Source organism: Bombina bombina, chromosome 7 (genome assembly GCF_027579735.1).
Source record: "Bombina bombina isolate aBomBom1 chromosome 7, aBomBom1.pri, whole genome shotgun sequence".
Classification (NCBI taxonomy): domain Eukaryota; kingdom Metazoa; phylum Chordata; class Amphibia; order Anura; family Bombinatoridae; genus Bombina; species Bombina bombina.
Genome location: NC_069505.1, coordinates 620,995,104 through 621,021,006, shown reverse-complemented (window position 1 = coordinate 621,021,006; position 25,903 = coordinate 620,995,104). Strand labels below are relative to the sequence as shown.

The 25,903-nt window shown below is 39.8% G+C and overlaps 1 protein-coding gene across 2 annotated transcripts in view; it reads right to left on the bottom strand.

Moving 5' to 3' along the window:
- Window positions 1–11,852: 11,852 nt before the first annotated feature.
- Window positions 11,853–25,903, bottom strand: part of LOC128635627 (oocyte zinc finger protein XlCOF7.1) — an 84,439-nt gene continuing 70,388 nt past the window's right edge. For both annotated transcript variants that reach the window (XM_053688705.1, XM_053688704.1), the window contains 4 exons: window positions 25,088–25,198; window positions 17,687–17,800; window positions 15,800–15,907; window positions 11,853–12,949 (listed from right to left, as the gene is read on the bottom strand). In XM_053688705.1, the coding sequence (XP_053544680.1) occupies window positions 12,255–12,949; window positions 15,800–15,907; window positions 17,687–17,800; window positions 25,088–25,198 (1,028 nt within the window). In that variant the 3' untranslated portion in view covers window positions 11,853–12,254. The remainder of the gene's footprint in view (window positions 12,950–15,799; window positions 15,908–17,686; window positions 17,801–25,087; window positions 25,199–25,903) is intronic.

The window sequence follows — 25,903 nt, the reverse complement described above, 5'->3', positions numbered from 1 at the left end:
TTTCAATCTACACGTCGTCACTAGGTTCCTTAATAAAGTCCCATGGGTGTCAATACCATTTGTATGCCGATGACACCCAAATCTACCTCTCTGCACCAGACCTACCTCCTTCCTTACTAACCCGTGTCACTAACTGTCTTTCTCACATCTCATCTTGGATGTCCTCACTACCTTAAGCTAAATCTCTCCAAAACTGAACTCCTTATTTTTGCCCCTTCTTCCAATGTCTCCACCCGCAAAATTTCTATAACTGTTGATAACTCCATCATTACCCCTACCCCGCATGCCCGATGTCTTGGGGTCACACTTGACTCAGATCTTTCCTTCACTCCTTACATTCAGTCCTTGGCTAAAGCCTGCTGCTTCCACCTTAAAAACATCGCTAAAATTAGACATTTCCTTACACAATATACAACCAAGATTTTAATCCACTCTCTCATCCTTTCCCGCCTCGACTACTGCAACTCCGTACTCTCTGGTCTACCTAGCTGCCGCATAGCTCCTTTACAATCCATTATGAATGCCTCTGCCAGGCTCATCTTCCTTACTTGTCGCTCTTCATCTGCTGCACCTCTCTGCCAATCCCTTCACTGGCTTCCTCTTGCCTCTAGGATTAAACATAAAATCCTCACCCTGACATATAAAGCTCTCAACTGCACTGCTCCCCCCTACATCTCAGAACTTGTCTCTAGATACTCTCCCTCCCGTCCCCTTCGATCAGCTCAGGATCTCCTCCTCTCTTGTTACTTCCTCACATTCACGTTTACAGGACTTCTCCAGACTGGCCCCCAACTTGTGGAATTCCCTGCCTCGCTCCATAAGACTCTCCCCTAGTTTTAACAGCTTCAAGCACTCCCTAAAAACTCTACTATTCAGGGATGCATACAACCAACACTAACCTTTCCCAACTCCATTGCTTTCCCCTTAAACCCCTTAGAATGTAAGCCTATGGGCCCAGCTGTTTACAGATCGCTTCATAAGAGCCGACTACAACAGTGAAACTCTCGGCAGGGCCCTCTACCCACTTGACCCCTACAAAAGCTATCCTGTACACCGACTATGTTTACAGCGCTGCGGAATCTGTTGGCGCTCTACAAATACCTGATAATAATACCCTGTCACTAATGTAACCACTCTCACACTGTACAGACACTTTATTACATGTCACAGGCTGCACAAATATTGACTAACCTATTATACCTAATGTCACATTATCAGGTCAGGCTCAGACAGTGCTGTAGGGATGTAGTGTTAGTAACTACATTACCCTGTCTCTAATGTAACCGCTCTCACACTGTACAGACACTTTATTACATGTCACAGGCTGCACAAATACTGACTAACCTATTACACGTAACATCACATTATCAGGTCAGGCTCAGACAGTGCTGTAGGGACGTAGTGTACTACATTACCCTGTCACTAATGTAACCGCTCTCACACTGTACAGACACTTTATTACATGTCACAGGCTGCACAAATACTGACTAACCTATTACATTACTAACATCACATTATCAGGACAGGCTCAGACAGTGCTGTAGGGATGTAGTGTTAGTAACTACATTACCCTGTCACTAATGTAACCGCTCTCACACTGTACAGACACTTTATTACATGTCACAGGCTGCACAAATACTGACTAACCTATTACATTACTAACATCACATTATCAGGACAGGCTCAGACAGTGCTGTAGGGATGTAGTGTTAGTAACTACATTACCCTGTCACTAATGTAACCACTCTCACACTGTACAGACACTTTATTATATGTCACAGGCTGCACAAATACTGACTAACCAATTACACCTAACATCACATTATCAGGTCAGGCTCAGACAGTGCTGTAGGGACGTAGTGTTAGTAACTACATTACCCTGTCACTAATGTAACCGCTCTCACACTGTACAGACACTTTATTACATGTTTAGAATTACTTTTATGGGGCTACTGTTTAGTTTCCTTTATAATTAGTACTAGTGGTTAAGTCGTACTATTTAAATAACAATAGCATTTATAATATTCAGTTAAAGTCACTGAATAAAAAAGTGATGCTATATAAGCACTGATATTAAACCCTTTATTATGTGATTGTAAAACATTAAACTTTATTAATACAATAAAAAAGTGGGTTTTATTAAAACTAAAATGCGAGCAATAAATCGGCTACATTTATTATACAATACTGATAATGTTTTGCGGTTGAGTATCAGAGTATTGTCATACGGATATTGAGTTACCAATCACTAAGGAGCAGCTGAAAATTAACCCCTAGCTTTAATATATACAATAGTGAGAGATGATTAAATGTTATAATACGGTTGTCTCATCCTGTCTGCTAATAGCTGCAGGTAAACAAAGAAGAACGGTAAGCGCTCTAGATCCTCGTCTTCCGCCCAGTGCTGAGAAACTGCCGATATCGTTGTCTTCCATCTGCTGCACACGCTGACCCGTAATCACACGCTCAGCAGTCCTTTCCAGAACAGCATGTGATCCTCCCACTGTGCTGGTCTCACCACCTCAGGTGTCCCACGGGAAATAAAAGTTCCTCTTTAGTTGTAGGCGTCCTCACCGTCTCCCAATAATGATACAGATCAGAAAGCCAATATAAAGAGTGCTTAATCCTCTCTGGGTATGAATATAAGAAAGCCAATATAAAGAGTGCTTAATCCTCTCTGGGTATGAATACAGGGAGTGCAGAATTATTAGGCAAATGAGTATTTTGACCACATCATCCTCTTTATGCATGTTGTCTTACTCCAAGCTGTATAGGCTCGAAAGCCTACTACCAATTAAGCATATTAGGTGATGTGCATCTCTGTAATGAGAAGGGGTGTGGTCTAATGACATCAACACCCTATATCAGGTGTGCATAATTATTAGGCAACTTCCTTTCCTTTGGCAAAATGGGTCGAAAGAAGGACTTGACAGGCTCAGAAAAGTCAAAAATAGTGAGATATCTTGCAGAGAGATGCAGCACTCTTAAAATTGCAAAGCTTCTGAAGCGTGATCATCGAACAATCAAGCGTTTCATTCAAAATAGTCAACAGGGTCGCAAGAAGCGTGTGGAAAAACCAAGGCGCAAAATAACTGCCCATGAACTGAGAAAAGTCAAGCGTGCAGCTGCCAAGATGCCACTTGCCACCAGTTTGGCCATATTTCAGAGCTGCAACATCACTGGAGTGCCCAAAAGCACAAGGTGTGCAATACTCAGAGACATGGCCAAGGTAACAAAGGCTGAAAGACGACCACCACTGAACAAGACACACAAGCTGAAATGTCAAGACTGGGCCAAGAAATATCTCAAGACTGATTTTTCTAAGGTTTTATGGACTGATGAAATGAGTGAGTCTTGATGGGCCCGTGGCTGGATTGGTAAAGGGCAGAGAGCTCCAGTCCGACTCAGACGCCAGCAAGGTGGAGGTGGAGTACTGGTTTGGGCTGGTATCATCAAAGTTGAGCTTGTGGGGCCTTTTCGGGTCGAGGATGGAGTCAAGCTCAACTCCCAGTCCTACTGCCAGTTTCTGGAAGACACCTTCTTCAAGCAGTGGTACAGGAAGAAGTCTGCATCCTTCAAGAAAAACATGATTTTCATGCAGGACAATGCTCCATCACACGCGTCCAAGTACTCCACAGCGTGGCTGGCAAGAAAGGGTATAAAAGAAGAAAATCTAATGACATGGCCTCCTTGTTCACCTGATCTGAACCCCATTGAGAACCTGTGGTCCATCATCAAATGTGAGATTTACAAGGAGGGAAAACAGTACACCTCTCTGAACAGTGTCTGGGAGGCTGTGGTTGCTGCTGCACGCAATGTTGATGGTGAACAGATCAAAACACTGACAGAATCCATGGATGGCAGGCTTTTGAGTGTCCTTGCAAAGAAAGGTGGCTATATTGGTCACTGATTTGTTTTTGTTTTGTTTTTGAATGTCAGAAATGTATATTTGTGAATGTTGAGATGTTATATTGGTTTCACTGGTAAAAATAAATAATTGAAATGGGTATATATTTGTTTTTTGTTAAGTTGCCTAATAATTATGCACAGTAATAGTCACCTGCACACACAGATATCCCCCTAAAATAGCTATAACTAAAAACAAACTAAAAACTACTTCCAAAACTATTCAGCTTTGATATTAATGAGTTTTTTTGGGTTCATTGAGAACATGGTTGTTGTTCAATAATAAAATTAATCCTCAAAAATACAACTTGCCTAATAATTCTGCACTCCCTGTATAAGAAAGTCAATATAAAGAGTGCTTAATCCTCTCTGGGTATGAATATAAGAAAGTCAATATAAAGAGTGCTTAATCCTCTCTGGGTATGAATATAAGAAAGCCAATATAAAGAGTGCTTAATCCTCTCTGGGTATGAATATAAGAAAGCCAATATAAAGAGTGCTTAATCCTCTCTGGGTATGAATATAAGAAAGCCAATATAAAGCGTGCTTAATCCTCTCTGGGTATGAATATAAGAAAGCCAATATAAAGAGTGCTTAATCCTCTCTGGGTATGAATATAAGAAAGCCAATATAAAGAGTGCTTAATCCTCTCTGGGTATGAATATAAAAAAGCCAATATAAAGAGTGCTTAATCCTCTCTGGGTATGAATATAAGAAAGCCAATATAAAGAGTGCTTAATCCTCTCTGGGTATGAATATAAGAAAGCCAATATAAAGAGTGCTTAATCCTCTCTGGGTATGAATATAAGAAAGCCAATATAAAGAGTGCTTAATCCTCTCTGGGTATGAATATAAGAAAGCCAATATAAAGAGTGCTTAATCCTCTCTGGGTATGAATATAAGAAAGCCAATATAAAGAGTGCTTAATCCTCTCTGGGTATGAATATAAGAAAGCCAATATAAAGAGTGCTTAATCCTCTCTGGGTATGAATATAAGAAAGCCAATATAAAGAGTGCTTAATCCTCTCTGGGTATGAATATAAGAAAGCCAATATAAAGAGTGCTTAATCCTCTCTGTGTATGAATATAAGAAAGCCAATATAAAGAGTGCTTAATCCTCTCTGGGTATGAATATAAGAAAGCCAATATAAAGAGTGCTTAATCCTCTCTGGGTATGAATATAAGAAAGCCAATATAAAGAGTGCTTAATCCTCTCTGGGTATGAATATAAGAAAGCCAATATAAAGAGTGCTTAATCCTCTCTGGGTATGAATATAAGAAAGCCAATATAAAGAGTGCTTAATCCTCTCTGGGTATGAATATCAGAAAGCCAATATAAAGAGTGCTTAATCCTCTCTGGGTATGAATATAAGAAAGCCAATATAAAGAGTGCTTAATCCTCTCTGGGTATGAATATAAGAAAGCCAATATAAAGAGTGCTTAATCCTCTCTGGGTATGAATATAAGAAAGCCAATATAAAGAGTGCTTAATCCTCTCGGGGTATGAATATAAGAAAGCCAATATAAAGAGTGTTTAATCCTCTCTGGGTATGAATATAAGAAAGCCAAATGACTGTCATAAAAATAGACGTTTATTTGAAGCTTAAAGTTAAAAAGTGGTACAGGAAATACAGGTATGGTTGCACTTTATTAATGACCCATGTAACACGCTGATACAAACCCCTATTTAAAAGGGCAAAAGGACAAGTGTGTGCCCTAACGTAATCAGAGTGTACACATATGTTAACAATATAAATGATTACCATACAACAATTTACTATGTCCTAGTGTGTTACTCATCCTTTGGAACATTTAACTTAAACATATATCACTATTTAATAGTACTGCTGCAAAGTTAATCTGTATACAAACATAATATAATTAATATCCGTTAGCAGGAATATTCTGAACATCATAATAATTTCAATTTCAAAAACAAACATAAATCTCATTCATTGTTTTTGTACTTATATATTATATTATATATTCACTGCTTTAGCCAGTTTGTAACATTTTGAAATTAAATGTAGCAGATAATGTATTGTTACCAAATCAGATAGCTATATCATTCCAAAATAAGACAAGAGTAATGTTTCCTTTAGAAAAAAACATCTATATTCAGTCTTCAAATAAAGACTGTGCCCCTATATACATATGCCCCTAACACAAGGCATTGGGCAGAAAATTCAACATATCACATATAGCCATAGTGTAATAAACTGTTTTCTTGTCTGGGAAGACAAATATTTTACAGAAATTTGTTGTTATTATTATTCTACATAATAGCTGCAGGTATACACACAACTTGATATATGTAGCAATTCTGTTCCAGTATATTATATAAATGTTGCTATTGCTGCAATTGTACAATTGGCACTTTATAAAGTTATTAAAGAGAAATGTACAAATGTACAGCTCTAAGCAGATTGTATCTCATTACAACGTGTATTTCTTATGGTTGTTATTATGTCTGTTTGCTATCAACACAGTCTCTCCTAGCCAAAGGATAATTACTGCTTGGTAAGGGAACCGTGTTTATCTATGCACAGTTCAGACCTTATAGTACACTCACATTGAGCCTTGCAGTATTCCCGGCAACCTGAGCATAGACACTGTGCGACAATAATAATTTATATGTTTTTATTCGTTATGTAACAAAAGTTGCTTACCAAAGTGTCGTTATGCTTCTCTTTGGTAAAGATACCTGAAACGATTCTTCTTCCGTGATTTGCTCTGTAAGTTTGTGTGATACCTCCGAGCTCCACCTCGTTGCGGAAGATGCCTACAGCCCCACACGGGCTCCTCTCCCTGGCGCTTCACTCGGCTGCGGTCCCGTGAACTGTCCGGAAGTGTCGTTCCCAGGCATAAAAGTAAACGGCAGATACAAACTCGTAGAAGAGGCATCCCAGCCTTCAATCAATTTGTAGTACTCAATAAGACGAAAACAGTCAGTATGGTCATCAAGCGGTGCAATTCATTTTGCTAAGTAAACAGCAACACATCATACGTGATACAGCAGGTCAGGTAAACATCCTACGCATTTCATGCCGACAGCCACTTCGTCAGGGATAGTAAATACACTCCTCCTCCTCCACTTTATACTCTGGTAACAATTTACAATTACATTCAGGTGCATAAGTAATATTATGTTAAAGTGATACATAGACTAGTTTTGTTCGGAACCTAGGTACGCTCATTGGACTGCGCTATAGTGCTCAACACTAATGAAACAAAGCTTGCGTGAAAAACACAAAAACCACTGTAGGTAAATAAGTAAGAAGTTTAACAGGAAGTTATGAATATTAGTGATAATGTCGCACCATATTGCGGCATGGTTTATTTTACCCATTCAACGTTTTCCGTATATGTACATATAGCCGTATAATATAAATTATCTGTTAAGTAAACATATACACGGGGTCAAATAATCCTTATTACCGCAATAAGATGCAACACATATTTGATTATAGTAAAAATAAACAGTAATAAAAAAATTGCAGTCTTAAAAAATAAACAGCCCATGTTCCAAAAAAAATGCATAAATGTGAACAAATCAGAAAGGCTAGAAAATTACATATACGTATCTTGAAGGACAGAAATGCTCTAATTATACTAACAGGACTTGGAGAATATTTAAGATAAAACAATTTACCATCTAGGTAAGCGTACATTTGCAGATAGGTATGGATACATTGAATAGGATGTATACGGCAACAATATATTATACACTGAGCTCTTCTTTTTTCTGTCGGACTTTGACTCTCAGGAACTTTGATACCACACTTTTAATTAGGTTGTAACCGGCCGGTGCAACTGTTTTTGGGTCATTTCCTTTGTTAAACACAGGAGAAATAGAAACACTGTTCCACCATTTTTCTATTTGAATTATATGATTATGTGTTTTAAAGTTACCTCATAACCATTGAGGTTTTTTATTGTAAGTATGAATTTGGCTGACATATTTTGTATGCGTAAAATAAAAGCAATATTACACTATGTCCTGTCATTTTCTCTCCTTTGCATGATATCGAGTAACCTGCTGCGGTGAATATCTGCACACAAATTCTTTGCCTTCTTTTGGGGACGACTGCCATATCTAAGTTGGGTGGATACCGGTCTGAGGATAATAGGGGCGGAGCTTGACATAAAAAAACGGAACCTTCAAAAGATCAACACCATCCTTTGAGTATCATCCTGACCGTGTCTTACACTAACCTCATAGGATTGAGGGTGTGTCTTGTAAGTAGTACATATGAGCCCTAGTGGATAAACATCGCCTTGAAATCCCTGAACTGTTAAAGACTTTATATCATATCTTATAAACTATGATTATGATGATGATTATTGCTGTTACATTTGTAATTTAGGACTATTTCCATCTCTCCAGTTTTAGAGATTAGAGTGGTTATTCCTAAGACCGTCATCAGTATTATTTTGTAATTTTTATTTGATCTGACAACTTTGTTTGTAATTATATATTAATCATACATTGTTTTTGAGGGGGCACACCAACTGGCGCAGTATCCCTTCCAGTACTCTTCCTCATACTTATATATATATATATATATATATATAATTTGGTCAGGTAACAATTTAAAGGAACATTAAACCACTTTTAATTTTTTTTTTGGGGGGGGGTTGCACAGTAGCCGGTGAAGCCACCTCCCTGAAATTAGTTTTTGCAGGTTGGGATGTCTGTTATATATATATATATATTATATATATATAAATGTGTGTGTATTAATAATGCGTGTGTATGTGTATACAGTATATATATATATATATATATATATATATATGTATGTATAGATGTAGAATTAATTCTACAACTAATATTGTAGTATTTTCTTGGTCTTTATTATTTCATATTACAAATGTAAAGTCTTTCATGCCCTTTTAAGATGTAGTGGAGCCATGTTCCTTGGGGACGTGGTCTGGGCAGTCTAGGGTGAGTAGAATTGCCAGCTGTCCACTACAAAAATACTGGACAAGTTCTAGGTGACTGGGCGAGATGGTAGATGGGGGTGACACAATTAACCCACCCAAATGCTTCCACTTTTGATCCAACCATGTGTATTTTTCACAACTGAGCAATCATGTTACCCCATGGCTGCCAGTAACATACAAATAAATTGACTCATGACTCATCACTAAGTTCTTTCTGCTCAAGACATAGGAATCCTTTTACATTTAACCACAAATATACTTTGTATTTTTGTGAAGATTTTACTGTACAGCTGCTAAAATACTGGACTGTCCAGTTGAAATCTGGACACCTGACAATAGCTAAACTTTTTATATATTTTTATAGACTGACTTGGGAGAGTTGGGATGACCAATCTTTCATGGGAGCAGGGTGTGTTGTGTTTCAGTGAGTTATTTAACAATTTATAAAGGACTAGTCCTAAAGCCTGTTCACACGGCCCATTTTTTGCAGTACAGCGGTCCCACCCCTTTCTCTCTCTCTCCCCCTCTCTTTTGCGCTCGCTCCCCCTCTCTTTTGCGCTCTCTCTCGCTCCACCTCTCTTTTGCTCTCTCTCTCCCCGCTCTCTTGCTCCCTCATTACCCCAGTCATTCTGCCAAGAGAACAAGGAAAAGTAGAAGAAACATTAGAGTATAAATGGTGCCAGAAGAATAAAATAAATAATAGGGGACCACCCATAGACAAGAAAAAAATGGGCGAGGGCCATGGACCTAAGAAAGGGAGAGTCCACGGCTTCATTCCTTACTGTTGGGAAAACTATACCCAAGCTCCAGAGGACACTGAATGAATAACAGGAGGGAACAAAAATGAAGAGGGGGAACCCTATTCTGAGGGCACCACAGCCTGCAAAACTTTTCTCCCGAAAGCTGCTTCAGCCGAAGCAAAAACATCAAACTTGTAAAATTTCGAAAAAGTATGTAAGTAAGACCAGGTCTTACAAATCTGACCCATAGAGGCCTCGTTCTTAAAGGTCCAAGTGGAAGCCACTGCTCTAGCGGAATGAGCCATTATCTTTCAGGAGGATGATGTCCTGCTGTCTCGTAAGCTAAGCGGATGACACTCCTTAACCAAAAAGATAGGGAAGTTGAAGTAGCCTTCTGCCCCTTACGCTTCCCTGAATAGACAACAAACAAAGAAGAAGATTGTCTAAACTCCTTAGTAGCCTGAAGATAGAACTTAAAGGCGCAAACCACATTCAAATTGTGAAGTAAGCGTTCCTTCGATGAAGAAGGATTAGGACATAAGGAAGGAACCACAATCTCCTGATTGATGTTGCGATCTGACACAACCTTAGGAAGACAACCTAATTTAGTACATAAAACTCCCTTATCTGCATGAAAAATCAGATAAGGGGGCTCACATTGCAAAGCAGAGATCTCAGAAACTCTGCGCTCAGTGGCAATAGCCAATAAAAAGAGAACCTTCCAAGATAATTTAATGTCAACGGAATGCAAAGGCTCAAATGGAACCTGTTGCAAAACCCGAAAAACAAGATTTAGGCTCCAAGGAGGAGCCCCAGATCTAAACACAGGTCTTATCCTAATTAGAGCCTTAACAAAGGACTGCACGTCTGGAAGATCAGCCAGTCTCTTGTGCAATAAAACGGACAGGGCCAAAATCTGTCCCCTCAGGGAACTAGCAGAAAGGCCCTTCTCCAGCCCATCCTGGAGAAAAGATAAGATCCTGGCAACCTTAACTCTGTGCCAGGAAAAACCACGCTCTTCACACCAGAATAAGTAGGTCCTCCACACCTTGTGGTAGATACGCTGAGTAACTGGTTTTTGAGCTTGAATAAGAGTATCAATGACACTCTCAGAGAAACCTCTCTTGGTGAAACCTGTTTGTTCCAGCCAAAAACACAGTCTATCAGTCCAGGAAAAAAATCACACAAAGCAGCATGTAAATAATTAATACACTGATTAATTAACCACAACTGTTAAAATAAAAAACCTTCAGAGGATATTAACCCTGGATCCAATCAAGGTATAAAGGAGCCACACTGTGACCCTGTTATAGCGTTTTATGTGTAAAAATTGAAACAATCTTACCTCCAGGATCCATGCTGTGGAACAGAACACATCCTCTCAAGTGTGACAGTCTTATAGCAGCACTCCTGACATGGACTTGAGTGAGAGAAAGCAGGCAATGAAATTCGTCAACACTGATGGCTTAGGAGCTGTTAGCAGTAGTCCTGGATGGTTTCACAGAAAAACATTCCCTGCATTTCCAGACTCTAACTTTCATCAATACTCTCACTAAGAGGTTGACATGACTACTTAAAGTCCAGTCCTATCTCAAAGGGCAGATTCCCTCTTTCAGGACTCTCTGAATCTTCTGACACTTCTCTGCCATCTCCTAACGTGACGAAAGGCAAAGAATGACTGGGGTAATGAGGAAGTGGGAGGGATATTTAAGCCTTTGGCTGGAGTGTCTTTGTCTCCTCCTGGTGGCCAGGTGTTGTATTTCCCAACAATAAGGAATAAAGCCGTGGACTCTCCCTATCTTAGGAAGGGAAAATGGTGTAATGACAAAGGGTTTACTGCTCCTTCAAAGTTAAGGCACTTTTCCCCCCCCAAATGATATGAAATGCAGATTTTTCCCATATTCCTTAGTGTCTGCCTGTTCTGATTAGTTCCTCTTCCTGTCATTCCCATTCCGTCTCTCATGTCAGGTGCTTAAAAGACAACTGCAGTCACTTGGAATTACTGCAGCTTGCTAGTAGAGGGCAAACCTCTACATACTTTCGGCATATAAGATGCAGGGGGGGGGGGCATTTTTCATCTCAGTTTTTTAGTATTTTAAAATATTTTATGAATTACTGGATGGGGTTTTCCCCTGTTTTTGTTACCCCAGTTCACTCTGTATAGAAATCACAGAACTTTTTTTTTTTAAAGGGACACAAAAGTTTAATGTTTCATGATTTAGATAAAGCAGTAATTTAAAAAATTAAAACTTTCAAATATTACGAAAACATGCACTTTTTATTTTCACACTTTCTTTGGCTCCATTTGCTACTGAGCTTGTACAAAAGTGCAGAGTATATATGTGTATGCGTTTTGTGATTGGCTGATGGTTGTCACATGATACAGGGGGGGATTGGATTCACTTTGAAATGTGCCAGGAAATGTTCTACTGCTCATTTCAAATTCAAAGTAAGTGCTGTTGCATTGTCTTTTTATTATGCATTTGCTGGGTATTAAATTTGACTGTATTTAGTGGTCCTATAAAATGGAATTGCATTCTAGAATACCAGACATAAAATAGGGGCGGTAAAAAGACTTCTATATAATTTATAATATACTTATTATTATTTAGTGAATATATTTTTACAATTGATGTCAGTTCCATTTCTAAATCATGCAATTTAGGATTCAAACCAATTTGGATTTTCTGGAAGATTCCAGTTCTGAACGTTTATAGACGATTGATCCGAAAAAGAATGTTGTGAAGTTGTCTGAAGAGGACGGAGATCAAGAGGTCCAGGTTCAAGTCCGCTCGAGGGATTTGTGTGAGTTTTTTGATGTTTACGAAGAAGAGATTTTCGATTAAAACATTTTGTGCATTCAGTACAAGCGAATGGTTTTTCTCCTGTGTGAGTGCTATTATGTTGAACTAGATGCGACTTTCGGCTGAAACGTTTTCCGCATTCAAAACATGCAAATGGTTTTTCCCCAGTATGAATCCTTTGATGTATAACAAGATGTGACTTCTGACTGAAGCATTTGCCACATACGTAACATGAAAATGGTTTCTCTCCTGTATGAACCCTTTGGTGTGTTACAAGATATGATTTCTGGCTAAAACATTTACCACAAACGTCACAAGCAAACTGTTTATCTGCTATACGCATTCTCTGGTGTAGGTCGAAATATTCTTCACTTAAATTGGTGTCATCAGCCATACTTTGCATTTGTGTCATGAGCTCTGTGTTTATCATATTTCGTCTAACGTAGTTTGTCGTCTGAAAGTTGTGGGGAACGCTCGGGTCATCCATCATAGAATGCATTGAATGAAGAGGGAAGTGATGTCTCTCTGTGGTATCCCAGCTCATAGGCCCATCTGTTTTAAAAAGATACATAATTGCTTAAAGAAATGTAAGACCTTTAAAGGGACATTATACACTAGATTTTTCTTTGCATAAATATTTTTTAGATTATTTATATAGCCCGTACAGGTTTTTTTTTTTTTAAAAAATGTATAGTTTTGCTTATTTTTATATAACCTTGTGCTGATTTTCAGACTTCTAACCAAGCCCTAAAGTTTTAGAAGTTAACTGTTGTTTACCAATTCCAGCTTGCTCCTGTTTGTGTAAAGGGTCTTTTCATATGGGGGGGGGGTTCTGCTGTTTTTGCTTTCCAGCCCCTTTCACTGGGTTGGGACACTAACCTCTTGGGAGCTTCTAAGTAAGTTTTTAAAAGGTTTTATACTGGATTTTTGTATCAGTATCTGTACATATTATTATTTATTGGTGTGTCTATTATATGCAGCTATATGAAAATGAGCGTATACTGTCCCTTTAAAGTGACGGTAAAGTTTCCAATTTGTTAAAATCGAATCCAGAATGGAAGCTTTATTTTAGGTGGACCTTAATTCATCCATTCTAATGAAGATGCGCTATAACTTTTTAATAAAGTAATGAAAATTTAATACCCCGGACACTTTAAAAGTATTTTTTTTTTGTGAGCAAACGGTTTTCACTGGCTAGAGTGCCGATTGAAAAAGTGAAAACTGTTCGCTCACAAAAAAAATAAAATATTAAAATTATATTAAAAAGTAATTTATAGTGCATCTTTATTAGAATGGATGAATTATAGTCCACCTAAAATACTGTTTCCATTCTGGATCTGATTACATGAATTGGTCACTTTACCATCACTTAATACGATTGTAAGCATTGACTGAACAACTAAATTAAACAATGTGAAACTTCTCAATAGTATTAGTTTTCTCATATAGGCTACAATAATGTGGAACCAGATCAACCAGATTTTCTTCATATGGTATTTAGTGAATTCCTAGTGCTAGGAATCTTCCTAAATTCAATATTCTTAGGGAGCCAACCACTAGAAGATAACTTAAGTTTTTCCCACAGTAATTTTAAGAAACAAACAAAAGATTTTTTTATGGTAACAGTAATAATCGCCTCACTACATTCATCTACATGTTCTGATATAAAAAATAAGAGTTTGGGTTAAAACTAATCATATACCAGTGTCTTCATATAAGTTAGAGCACAGTCTTCCTTCCCGATTTCTCAGAGCTGTAATGAACATATGATTTGGTGGGGCTATTTTGCATTTAAATTTATGGGGTATAAGTGTCGCTCTAGGTTAGGTATCAAGAGGTTCCCGCAATGAGAATGTCCATTTAGTGATGATGTCATAATGAGATGGCATTTGTTCACTAACCATTCAATGTGCAACCTCGCAAAAAGGATGAAGAGCTAGTGGCAAAGCGATGTCATTGAACAGAAGTTCTTATACATATATTGGCAAAACATTAGTAAAAGTTATCACTATTTTAGTGATTTAAATTTTCTACAGCCAGTGGGGCTTGTATCCTGTCAGCAATGATGCATTTGAGTCCTTACCGGATGATTCAAGCACCTGAAACTCTCTGAGCAAGTGCCGTGTTTAAAATGCTGGTGCACTCTTGAAACAGCTATAGCTTTTACTAAAAGCATAATTGCTTATACATGTATACCCATGTGCATTCCAATTTTAGCTAAAATGTCCCTTTAGGATTAATTTTAAATTGTGCGTGTGTCTTTAAGAAGAGTGGAAAAAGAACAGTCAGAAATATGAGGATGCAAAGACTAGCGATAGTGAGGCAGTGACCAATTTGTTGTACAGAAAAGAATATACATGAGAGGACGTCATAAACATACAGGAGAACCCTTTATGGGTCAAATAAACTCAATGGGAGTAAAGAAACGAAGGGACAGATAAATTGCCATACAGATAGTGATGAACACAGACATGACAAAACAGAGGGTCATTCAGACTATGATAACAGAAGTTTATTGTGGAGAGAAGTAGGAAGAAAATGATTAATAAAGAATATGTAGACAGCGATATGTGGACATAAGTCTATGGACAGCGATAAGGGATTTGGTTTGTTTTTGTAAATATACTCAATGACAGCTGAGAGGGTTAGTGACAGATGAGAAGAGGGCACAGATGAGAGGATAATTAAATCTGACGGTCATATAGTCGTCTACTGGAATTAAATTTTGCTCTGGAAAATGTTTAGGAAGTATATAATGTGTAAACTTTTACAATGTTGATGTAGACCTCAACGGTAGTTGGCTCTGGACTTTTACTCGTTAAGAGGCATACGGTCTCATATATCAAGGCTGGACTTTTTTTTAATTGAATCAATCCAATATTTGGGAGGAAAGTTCAACTGCTCAAGAGGCACAAGTGAGCTTAAATAGACAACACTGTAAGACATTACCATTACCCACAACAATGTTATGAAGCACCAAGGTTCTCAACTGACATTGTGAGTATATGATGTTCGAAATGCCTAACTCATGAGTTTCCTAATTATCATAAAGAAATACAACCTCCATTAGCTTTGTCTCTTACATTGATAAATATCTTTACAAAATGATAGGCTTGATAAAGTAGCCAGGTGGGGACACTTTTACTTTCTAATATTATAACGTTCTGCTATACGAAGCACAAGTTAATTGCAAAATTTAACATTTTTAAATGATAATTTGGGTAATAAACAACAAAAACAATTAAGTATTAGCTAATTTTAGATTAAAACGGGCATACATTTTAGCTGGGTGGTCAGTGAGATTATCCAGGTGTTGCGCCCATTAAAAAGGTCCCGGGTTTGGTTCAACAACATATGTGCAACACTCAATCATTTATGACAACCATTTTGTTTTATTTTTACCTCCGCACATCTCAGGTTGGGCTTCCATCTGCTGAAAATTATTTTCATCTCTTTCATCATCTTCTTCCTCACTAATTGATACAATTTCTAGATTTTCATCCTGGAGGTCTGGTAAATTCAACATCAGGTTTAATGTTAATGTTTTTTTATTCCAAATACACAAAGTCATCAACTAGAACGGAGCTGCCCCTTTCTCCAATTCCCTATAGAATCCCGTCATTTCAGGTGACCCTTCTGAAAGCGTCATCTACTCTTCCTCACTTTCCCATAGCTCTTCTCCTTATAAATTAAAGGGATATGAAATCCGAACAATTTCTTTTGTGATTCACACAAAACATACAATTTAAAAAAGTTTCCAATTTAGTGTGATATTGTGTGTTGTAGAAATACCTAGCTAGGTGTCTGGAGTATTTGCATGGCAGGGAATAGTGCTGTCATCTAGTGCACTTGCAAATGGATAACATTCTTGCACAACTGCTGCCATATAGTGATCCAGACATGTGCACGCTCCAAAACATCCCTGTTTTTCAACATAAGGATAACAGGAGAACGAAGAAAATTTGATAATAGACGTAAATGAGAAAGTGGTTTAAAACTGCTGCTCTGTCTGACTTTTGAGTTTCATGTCCCTTTAACACCTTATATATAGAATTGTTTTAAACCCATGAGTGAAGACCAGCAACAGTAACCACATCAATCTCTCGGTCTTCTCTCTCCTTGTCTTAGCTTCACTTTCCTATCATCTCTCTCTATTTGATCCTATTCTCCAACTTTCATTATTCTTCCCACTTCTCTCTCCTTCATTTCATTCTCTATCTTTCTCGCCTCTAACCCTATATTCTCTCCTTTGTTCTTCCTCTTTTTTCCTTCCCAAACGCTCTCTTTTCGCCCCTCTCTTTCTTTTACCACTGTACCACTTAGGTATTGTTTTCTAACAAGGACCCTCAGAGCAGATTATATACCTAATTATAGAGCAACTGATGAACAAGTCACTGAAATACTATCAGGGCTTGACAAATCTCGGAGTCAGGAAACCGTGGCTCCTAGGGGTTTACTTCTGGCCCACAACTTCTTGGATTATTCTACAAAAACCCTTGTCTAGCTTCTACAAAAGTGCATTGATGGCTCCCCAGTCTTCTTATTTGTACTTACATTGGAAATTATTTTTGTGAACCCCTAGATAATATTACGCAAGCAGTTAAACTTAAAGGGACATGGCAATTTAACTTTCACACTTAGACACAGTTTTTTATTATTAAAATTTGCCTCATTCTCATGGTACCCTACGTTGAAACGTAGCTCCTTTCCTTTATAGCATACTGAGGTAGGCTCAGGAGCGAACACGTATCTTAAGCATTAGATGTATACATTTTTGGTAACCTTTAGAAGTAAACAAAATGGTGCACACATTAACTGTTTATATAAAATATTAAATAACAAAAACAGACATATCCTTGTGTTATATATTATATTTATGTACAATATTTTTTGTTATTTCATATACACGGTTTCTTTTTATATCACATTTTTTAATTATTATTAAAAACATTGTTGTTACACTGTGTGAATCAAACGTAATTTATTTCTTATTGTGAATTTGAAGGTACAAAAATGTTTGTCATTCCTCACCATTTAACAATTATAGGGACACACGAGTGCAAAAATCAGATGCTCTTATGTGTTTGTTATAAACAATAGTGCAATATTAAACTCTACTATGGTGTTAAATACATAAATAAAGTCAGATTGAGAGCAGCAAAGCTCTACTGGGAGTTAGCTGACAATATCTGTTGAATCATTTTCAGCTGGTTGAATGAAAACGCTCAACTAGTGCCCCCCACTGAATGATAAATACCACTCTATGCTACACCCACCTGCATCACTCACCTGCACTGGGATTCGACTGAATCTCCACTTGCTGAATATCCTTTTCATCCGTCTCATCTTCTTCTTCACTTATTGATATAATATCTAGATTTTCCTCTAGAAGACTCGGTATTTCTAAAAAAAAAGATGACTCAGTTTGGTTTCATGTAATATGATATATTTTAACCTAATACATAATAATGGTCATGGATTTGCAGCGGTGCAACCCTGCTTGGTTCTCAGCATACTAGAAACAATTCCTAATGCGTTTTGGAGCCTTCTCAATAGCTGGGTTAATGGGCGGACCGCCTACCACTTTACTTAATTTTTTCCCCCCATTATAATTCAAGGAGGCAGCACAGCCAATCAGATTCTCTTTTAAGGTCTACAATTCTTGCATTTTTTTAAGAAAAAAAAAAAAGAAGTTGTAATTTTTTTACTAAAACATTATAGATGAGCTAATCTGCGCCGCAACGGCACCAATGCGGCATCTTGATGAACAGAGCCCGTAGTATCTTGTAATTTGCCAGCATGTACCTGTCTTAGTAAATACGGAGAATTGCATCGCGCCTCTAAACAGTACTGACTTTGTTTCTTAAAAAAGTAAAATAAAATTCACTAATTCTTGCACAATCTGAAGTAGCCAATTGTGTATGTTGTCTATAACTCACCGGCACTGTGGTCTGACTGTTGTGTATGTTGTCTATAACTCATCGGCACTGTGGTCTGACTGTTGTGTATGTTGTCTATAAGTCACCGGCACTGTGGTCTGACTGTTGTGTATGTTGTCTATAAGTCACCGGCACTGTGGTCTGACTGTTGTGTATGTTGTCTATAACTCATCGGCACTGTGGTCTGACTGTTGTGTATGTTGTCTATAACTCACCGGCACTGTGGTCTGACTGTTGTGTATGTTGTCTATAACTCACCGGCACTGTGGTCTGACTGTTGTGTATGTTGTCTATAACTCACCGGCACTGTGGTCTGACTGTTGTGTATGTTGTCTATAACTCATCAGCACTGTGGTCTGACTGTTGTGTATGTTGTCTATAACTCATCGGCACTGTGGTCTGACTGTTGTGTCTGTTGTCTATAACTCACTGGCACTGTGGTCTGACTGTTGTGTATGTTGTCTATAACTCACCGGCACTGTGGTCTGACTGTTGTGTATGTTGTCTATAACTCACCGGCACTGTGGTCTGACTGTTGTGTATGTTGTCTATAACTCACCGGCACTGTGGTCTGACTGTTGTGTATGTTGTCTATAACTCACCGGCACTGTGGTCTGACTGTTGTGTATGTTGTCTATAACTCACCGGCACTGTGGTCTGACTGTTGTGTATGTTGTCTATAACTCACCGGCACTGTGGTCTGACTGTTGTGTATGTTGTCTATAAGTCACCGGCACTGTGGTCTGACTGTTGTGTATGTTGTCTATAACTCACCGGCACTGTGGTCTGACTGTTGTGTATGTTGTCTATAACTCATCGGCACTGTGGTCTGACTGTTGTGTATGTTGTCTATAACTCACCGGCACTGTGGTCTGACTGTTGTGTATGTTGTCTATAACTCACCGGCACTGTGGTCTGACTGTTGTGTATGTTGTCTATAACTCACCGGCACTGTGGTCTGACTGTTGTGTATGTTGTCTATAACTCATCGGCACTGTGGTCTGACTGTTGTGTATGTTGTCTATAAGTCACCGGCACTGTGGTCTGACTGTTGTGTATGTTGTCTATAACTCACCGGCACTGTGGTCTGACTGTTGTGTATGTTGTCTATAACTCATCGGCACTGTGGTCTGACTGTTGTGTATGTTGTCTATAACTCACCGGCACTGTGGTCTGACTGTTGTGTATGTTGTCTATAACTCACCAGCACTGTGGTCTGACTGTTGTGTATGTTGTCTATAACTCATCGGCACTGTGGTCTGACTGTTGTGTATGTTGTCTATAACTCATCGGCACTGTGGTCTGACTGTTGTGTATGTTGTCTATAACTCATCGGCACTGTGGTCTGACTGTTGTGTATGTTGTCTATAACTCATCGGCACTGTGGTCTGACTGTTGTGTATGTTGTCTATAACTCATCGGCACTGTGGTCTGACTGTTGTGTATGTTGTCTATAACTCATCGGCACTGTGGTCTGACTGTTGTGTATGTTGTCTATAACTCACCGGCACTGTGGTCTGACTGTTGTGTATGTTGTCTATAAGTCACCGGCACTGTGGTCTGACTGTTGTGTATGTTGTCTATAACTCACCGGCACTGTGGTCTGACTGTTGTGTATGTTGTCTATAAGTCACCGGAACTGTGGTCTGACTGTTGTGTATGTTGTCTATAACTCACCGGCACTGTGGTCTGACTGTTGTGTATGTTGTCTATAAGTCACCGGCACTGTGGTCTGACTGTTGTGTATGTTGTCTATAACTCACCGGCACTGTGGTCTGACTGTTGTGTATGTTGTCTATAAGTCACCGGCACTGTGGTCTGACTGTTGTGTATGTTGTCTATAAGTCACCGGCACTGTGGTCTGACTGTTGTGTATGTTGTCTATAAGTCACCGGCACTGTGGTCTGACTGTTGTGTATGTTGTCTATAACTCACCGGCACTGTGGTCTGACTGTTGTGTATGTTGTCTATAACTCACCGGCACTGTGGTCTGACTGTTGTGTATGTTGTCTATAACTCACCGGCACTGTGGTCTGACTGTTGTGTATGTTGTCTATAACTCACCGGCACTGTGGTCTGACTGTTGTGTATGTTGTCTATAAGTCACCGGCACTGTGGTCTGACTGTTGTGTATGTTGTCTATAACTCACCGGCACTGTGGTCTGACTGTTGTGTATGTTGTCTATAACTCACCGGCACTGTGGTCTGACTGTTGTGTATGTTGTCTATAACTCACCGGCACTGTGGTCTGACTATTGTGTATGTTGTCTATAACTCACCGGCACTGTGTTCTGACTGTTGTGTATGTTGTCTATAACTCACCGGCACTGTGGTCTGACTGTTGTGTATGTTGTCTATAACTCACCGGCACTGTGGTCTGACTGTTGTGTATGTTGTCTATAACTCATCGGCACTGTGGTCTGACTGTTGTGTATGTTGTCTATAACTCACCGGCACTGTGGTCTGACTGTTGTGTATGTTGTCTATAACTCACCGGCACTGTGGTCTGACTGTTGTGTATGTTGTCTATAACTCATCGGCACTGTGGTCTGACTGTTGTGTATGTTGTCTATAAGTCACCGGCACTGTGGTCTGACTGTTGTGTATGTTGTCTATAACTCACCGGCACTGTGGTCTGACTGTTGTGTATGTTGTCTATAACTCATCGGCACTGTGGTCTGACTGTTGTGTATGTTGTCTATAAGTCACCGGCACTGTGGTCTGACTGTTGTGTATGTTGTCTATAACTCACCGGCACTGTGGTCTGACTGTTGTGTATGTTGTCTATAACTCACCGGCACTGTGGTCTGACTATTGTGTATGTTGTCTATAACTCATTGGCACTGTGGTCTGACTGTTGTGTATGTTGTTTATAACTTATCAGCACTGTGGTCTGACTGTTGTGTATGTTGTCTATAACTCACCGGCACTGTGGTCTGACTGTTGTGTATGTTGTCTATAACTCATTGGCACTGTGGTCTGACTGTTGTGTATGTTGTTTATAAGTCACCGGCACTATGGTCTGACTGTTGTGTATGTTGTCTATAAGTCACCGGCACTGTGGTCTGACTGTTGTGTATGTTGTCTATAAGTCACCGGCACTGTGGTCTGACTGTTGTGTATGTTGTCTATAACTCACCGGCACAGTGGTCTGACTGTTGTGCATGTTGTCTATAACTCATCAGCACTGTGGTCTGACTGTTGTGTATGTTGTCTATAACTCACCGGCACTGTGGTCTGACTGTTGTGTATGTTGTCTATAAGTCACCGGCACTGTGGTCTTACTGTTGTGTATGTTGTCTATAACTCACCGGCACTGTGGTCTGACTGTTATGTATATTGTCTATAACTCACCGGCACTGTGGTCTGACTGTTGTGTATGTTGTCTATAAGTCACCGGCACTGTGGTCTGACTGTTGTGTATGTTGTCTATAACTCATCGGCACTGTGGTCTGACTGTTGTGTATGTTGTCTATAACTCACCGGCACTGTGGTCTGACTGTTGTGTATGTTGTCTATAAGTCACCGGCACTGTGGTCTGACTGTTGTGTATGTTGTCTATAACTCACCGGCACTGTGGTCTGACTGTTGTGTATGTTGTCTATAAGTCACCGGCACTGTGGTCTGACTGTTGTGTATGTTGTCTATAACTCATCAGCACTGTGGTCTGACTGTTGTGTATGTTGTCTATAACTCATCGGCACTGTGGTCTGACTGTTGTGTATGTTGTCTATAACTCACCGGCACTGTGGTCTGACTGTTGTGTATGTTGTCTATAAGTCACCGGCACTGTGGTCTGACTGTTGTGTATGTTGTCTATAAGTCACCGGCACTGTGGTCTGACTGTTGTGTATGTTGTTTATAACTTATCAGTACTGTGGTCTGACTGTTGTGTATGTTGTCTATAACTCATCGGCACTGTGGTCTGACTGTTGTGTATGTTGTCTATAACTCATCGGCACTGTGGTCTGACTGTTGTGTATGTTGTCTATAACTCATCGGCACTGTGGTCTGACTGTTGTGTATGTTGTCTATAACTCACCGGCACTGTGGTCTGACTGTTGTGTATGTTGTCTATAACTCATCGGCACTGTGGTCTGACTGTTGTGTATGTTGTTTATAAGTCACCGGCACTATGGTCTGACTGTTGTGTATGTTGTCTATAAGTCACCGGCACTGTGGTCTGACTGTTGTGTATGTTGTCTATAAGTCACCGGCACTGTGGTCTGACTGTTGTGTATGTTGTCTATAAGTCACCGGCACTGTGGTCTGACTGTTGTGTATGTTGTCTATAAGTCACCGGCACTGTGGTCTGACTGTTGTGTATGTTGTCTATAAGTCACCGGCACTGTGGTCTGACTGTTGTGTATGTTGTCTATAACTCACCTGCACTGTAGTCTGACTGTTGTGTATGTTGTCTATAAGTCACCGGCACTGTGGTCTGACTGTTGTGTATGTTGTCTATAAGTCACCGGAACTGTGGTCTGACTGTTGTGTATGTTGTCTATAACTCACCGGCACTGTGGTCTGACTGTTGTGTATGTTGTCTATAAGTTACCGGCACTGTGGTCTGACTGTTGTGTATGTTGTCTATAACTCACCGGCACTGTGGTCTGACTGTTGTGTATGTTGTCTATAAGTCACCGGCACTGTGGTCTGACTGTTGTGTATGTTGTCTATAAGTCACCGGCACTGTGGTCTGACTGTTGTGTATGTTGTCTATAAGTCACCGGCACTGTGGTCTGACTGTTGTGTATGTTGTCTATAACTCACCGGCACTGTGGTCTGACTGTTGTGTATGTTGTCTATAAGTCACCGGCACTGTGGTCTGACTGTTGTGTATGTTGTCTATAACTCACCTGCACTGTAATCTGACTGTTGTGTATGTTGTCTATAAGTCACCGGCACTGTGGTCTGACTGTTGTGTATGTTGTCTATAACTCACTGGCACTGTGGTCTGACTGTTGTGTATGTTGTCTATAAGTCACCGGCACTGTGGTCTGACTGTTGTGTATGTTTTCTATAACTCACCGGCACTGTGGTCTGACTGTTGTGTATGTTGTCTATAACTCACCGGCACTGTGGTCTGACTGTTGTGTATGTTGTCTATAAGTCACCGGCACTGTGGTCTGACTGTTGTGTATGTTGTCTATAAGTCACCGGCACTGTGGTCTGACTGTTGTGTATGTTGTCTATAAGTCACCGGCACTGTGGTCTGACTGTTGTGTATGTTGTCTATAAGTCACCGGCACTGTGGTCTGACTGTTGTGTATGTTGTCTATAAGTCACCGGCACTGTGGTCTGACTGTTGTGTATGTTGTCTATAAGTCACCGGCACTGTGGTCTGACTGTTGTGTATGTTGTCTATAAGTCACCGGCACTGTGGTCTGACTGTTGTGTATGTTGTCTATAACTCACCGGCACTGTGGTCTGACTGTTGTGTATGTTGTCTATAACTCATTGGCACTGTGGTCTGACTGTTGTGTATGTTGTCTATAACTCACCGGCACTGTGGTCTGACTGTTGTGTATGTTGTCTATAACTCACCGGCACAGTGGTCTGACTGTTGTGCATGTTGTCTATAACTCATCAGCACTGTGGTCTGACTGTTGTGTATGTTGTCTATAACTCACCGGCACTGTGGTCTGACTGTTGTGTATGTTGTCTATAAGTCACCGGCACTGTGGTCTTACTGTTGTGTATGTTGTCTATAACTCACCGGCACTGTGGTCTGACTGTTATGTATATTGTCTATAACTCACCGGCACTGTGGTCTGACTGTTGTGTATGTTGTCTATAAGTCACCGGCACTGTGGTCTGACTGTTGTGTATGTTGTCTATAACTCATCGGCACTGTGGTCTGACTGTTGTGTATGTTGTCTATAACTCACCGGCACTGTAGTCTGACTGTTGTGTATGTTGTCTATAAGTCACCGGAACTGTGGTCTGACTGTTGTGTATGTTGTCTATAAGTCACCGGCACTGTGGTCTGACTGTTGTGTATGTTGTCTATAAGTCACCGGAACTGTGGTCTGACTGTTGTGTATGTTGTCTATAAGTCACCGGCACTGTGGTCTGACTGTTGTGTATGTTGTCTATAACTCACCAGCACTGTAGTCTGACTGTTGTGTATGTTGTCTATAACTCACCAGCACTGTGGTCTGACTGTTGTGTATGTTGTCTATAAGTCACCGGCACTGTGGTCTGACTGTTGTGTATGTTGTCTATAAGTCACCGGCACTGTGGTCTGACTGTTGTGTATGTTGTCTATAAGTCACCGGCACTGTGGTCTGACTGTTGTGTATGTTGTCTATAAGTCACAGGCACTGTGGTCTGACTGTTGTGTATGTTGTCTATAAGTCACCGGCACTGTGGTCTGACTGTTGTGTATGTTGTCTATAAGTCACCGGCACTGTGGTCTGACTGTTGTGTATGTTGTCTATAAGTCACCGGCACTGTGGTCTGACTGTTGTGTATGTTGTCTATAAGTCACCGGCACTGTGGTCTGACTGTTGTGTATGTTGTCTATAAGTCACCGGCACTGTGGTCTGACTGTTGTGTATGTTGTCTATAAGTCACCGGCACTGTGGTCTGACTGTTGTGTATGTTGTCTATAAGTCACCGGCACTGTGGTCTGACTGTTGTGTATGTTGTCTATAAGTCACCGGCACTGTGGTCTGACTGTTGTGTATGTTGTCTATAAGTCACCGGCACTGTAGTCTGACTGTTGTGTATGTTGTCTATAACTCACCGGCACTGTAGTCTGACTGGGGTTCCATCTGTTGGATATTTTGCGTATCCGTCTCATTTATCTGCTCCTCCCTAACAGATGCGGAACCCAGATTAGGACAACCTGGTAATCCTGGGAAATAATTTCACACTCTTTATTGTTACAGCATTTTATATCATACATTGCAATAGGCAAATCTCATCATTGCGGTACTTAGCCTGTAACGTATGAAATCTCATCTCCTGTGTAAAATGATACAAAAACAGCGCTCCAATGGGATGGAAAAAACGCTTTGACACCAATTGTATAAATGAATCCTCTTACGTTCCACAAAGGATATAAAGGGCTCAATTAATGAAGCAGCAAAAGCAGCTTCTGTGCCTTAAAAAAGGCTAATTAAGTTGCTGCTGTCTTAGAGCAGGGTTTCTAAAGTACCCCCAACAGGACAGGTTTTTATTATAGCTGAACCAGTGCACAGGTAAAATAATCAGCTGATCAGTAACCATGGTTACTAACCTTCTCTCACCCATCAGCTGATTATTTTACCTGTGCCTTAAAAAAGGCTAATTAAGTAGCTGCTGTCTTAGAGCAGGGTTTCTAAAGTACCCCCAACAGGACAGGTTTTTATTATAGCTGAACCAGTGCACAGGTAAAATAATCAGCTGATCAGTAACCATGGTTACTAACCTTCTCTCACCCATCAGCTGATTATTTTACCTGTGCACTTGTTTAGCTATAATGAAAACCTGACCTGTTGGGGGTACTTGAGGGCTATGGTTGAGAAACAATGTCTTAAAGGACCAGTAAACACAGTAGATTTGCTTAAACAACAAATGC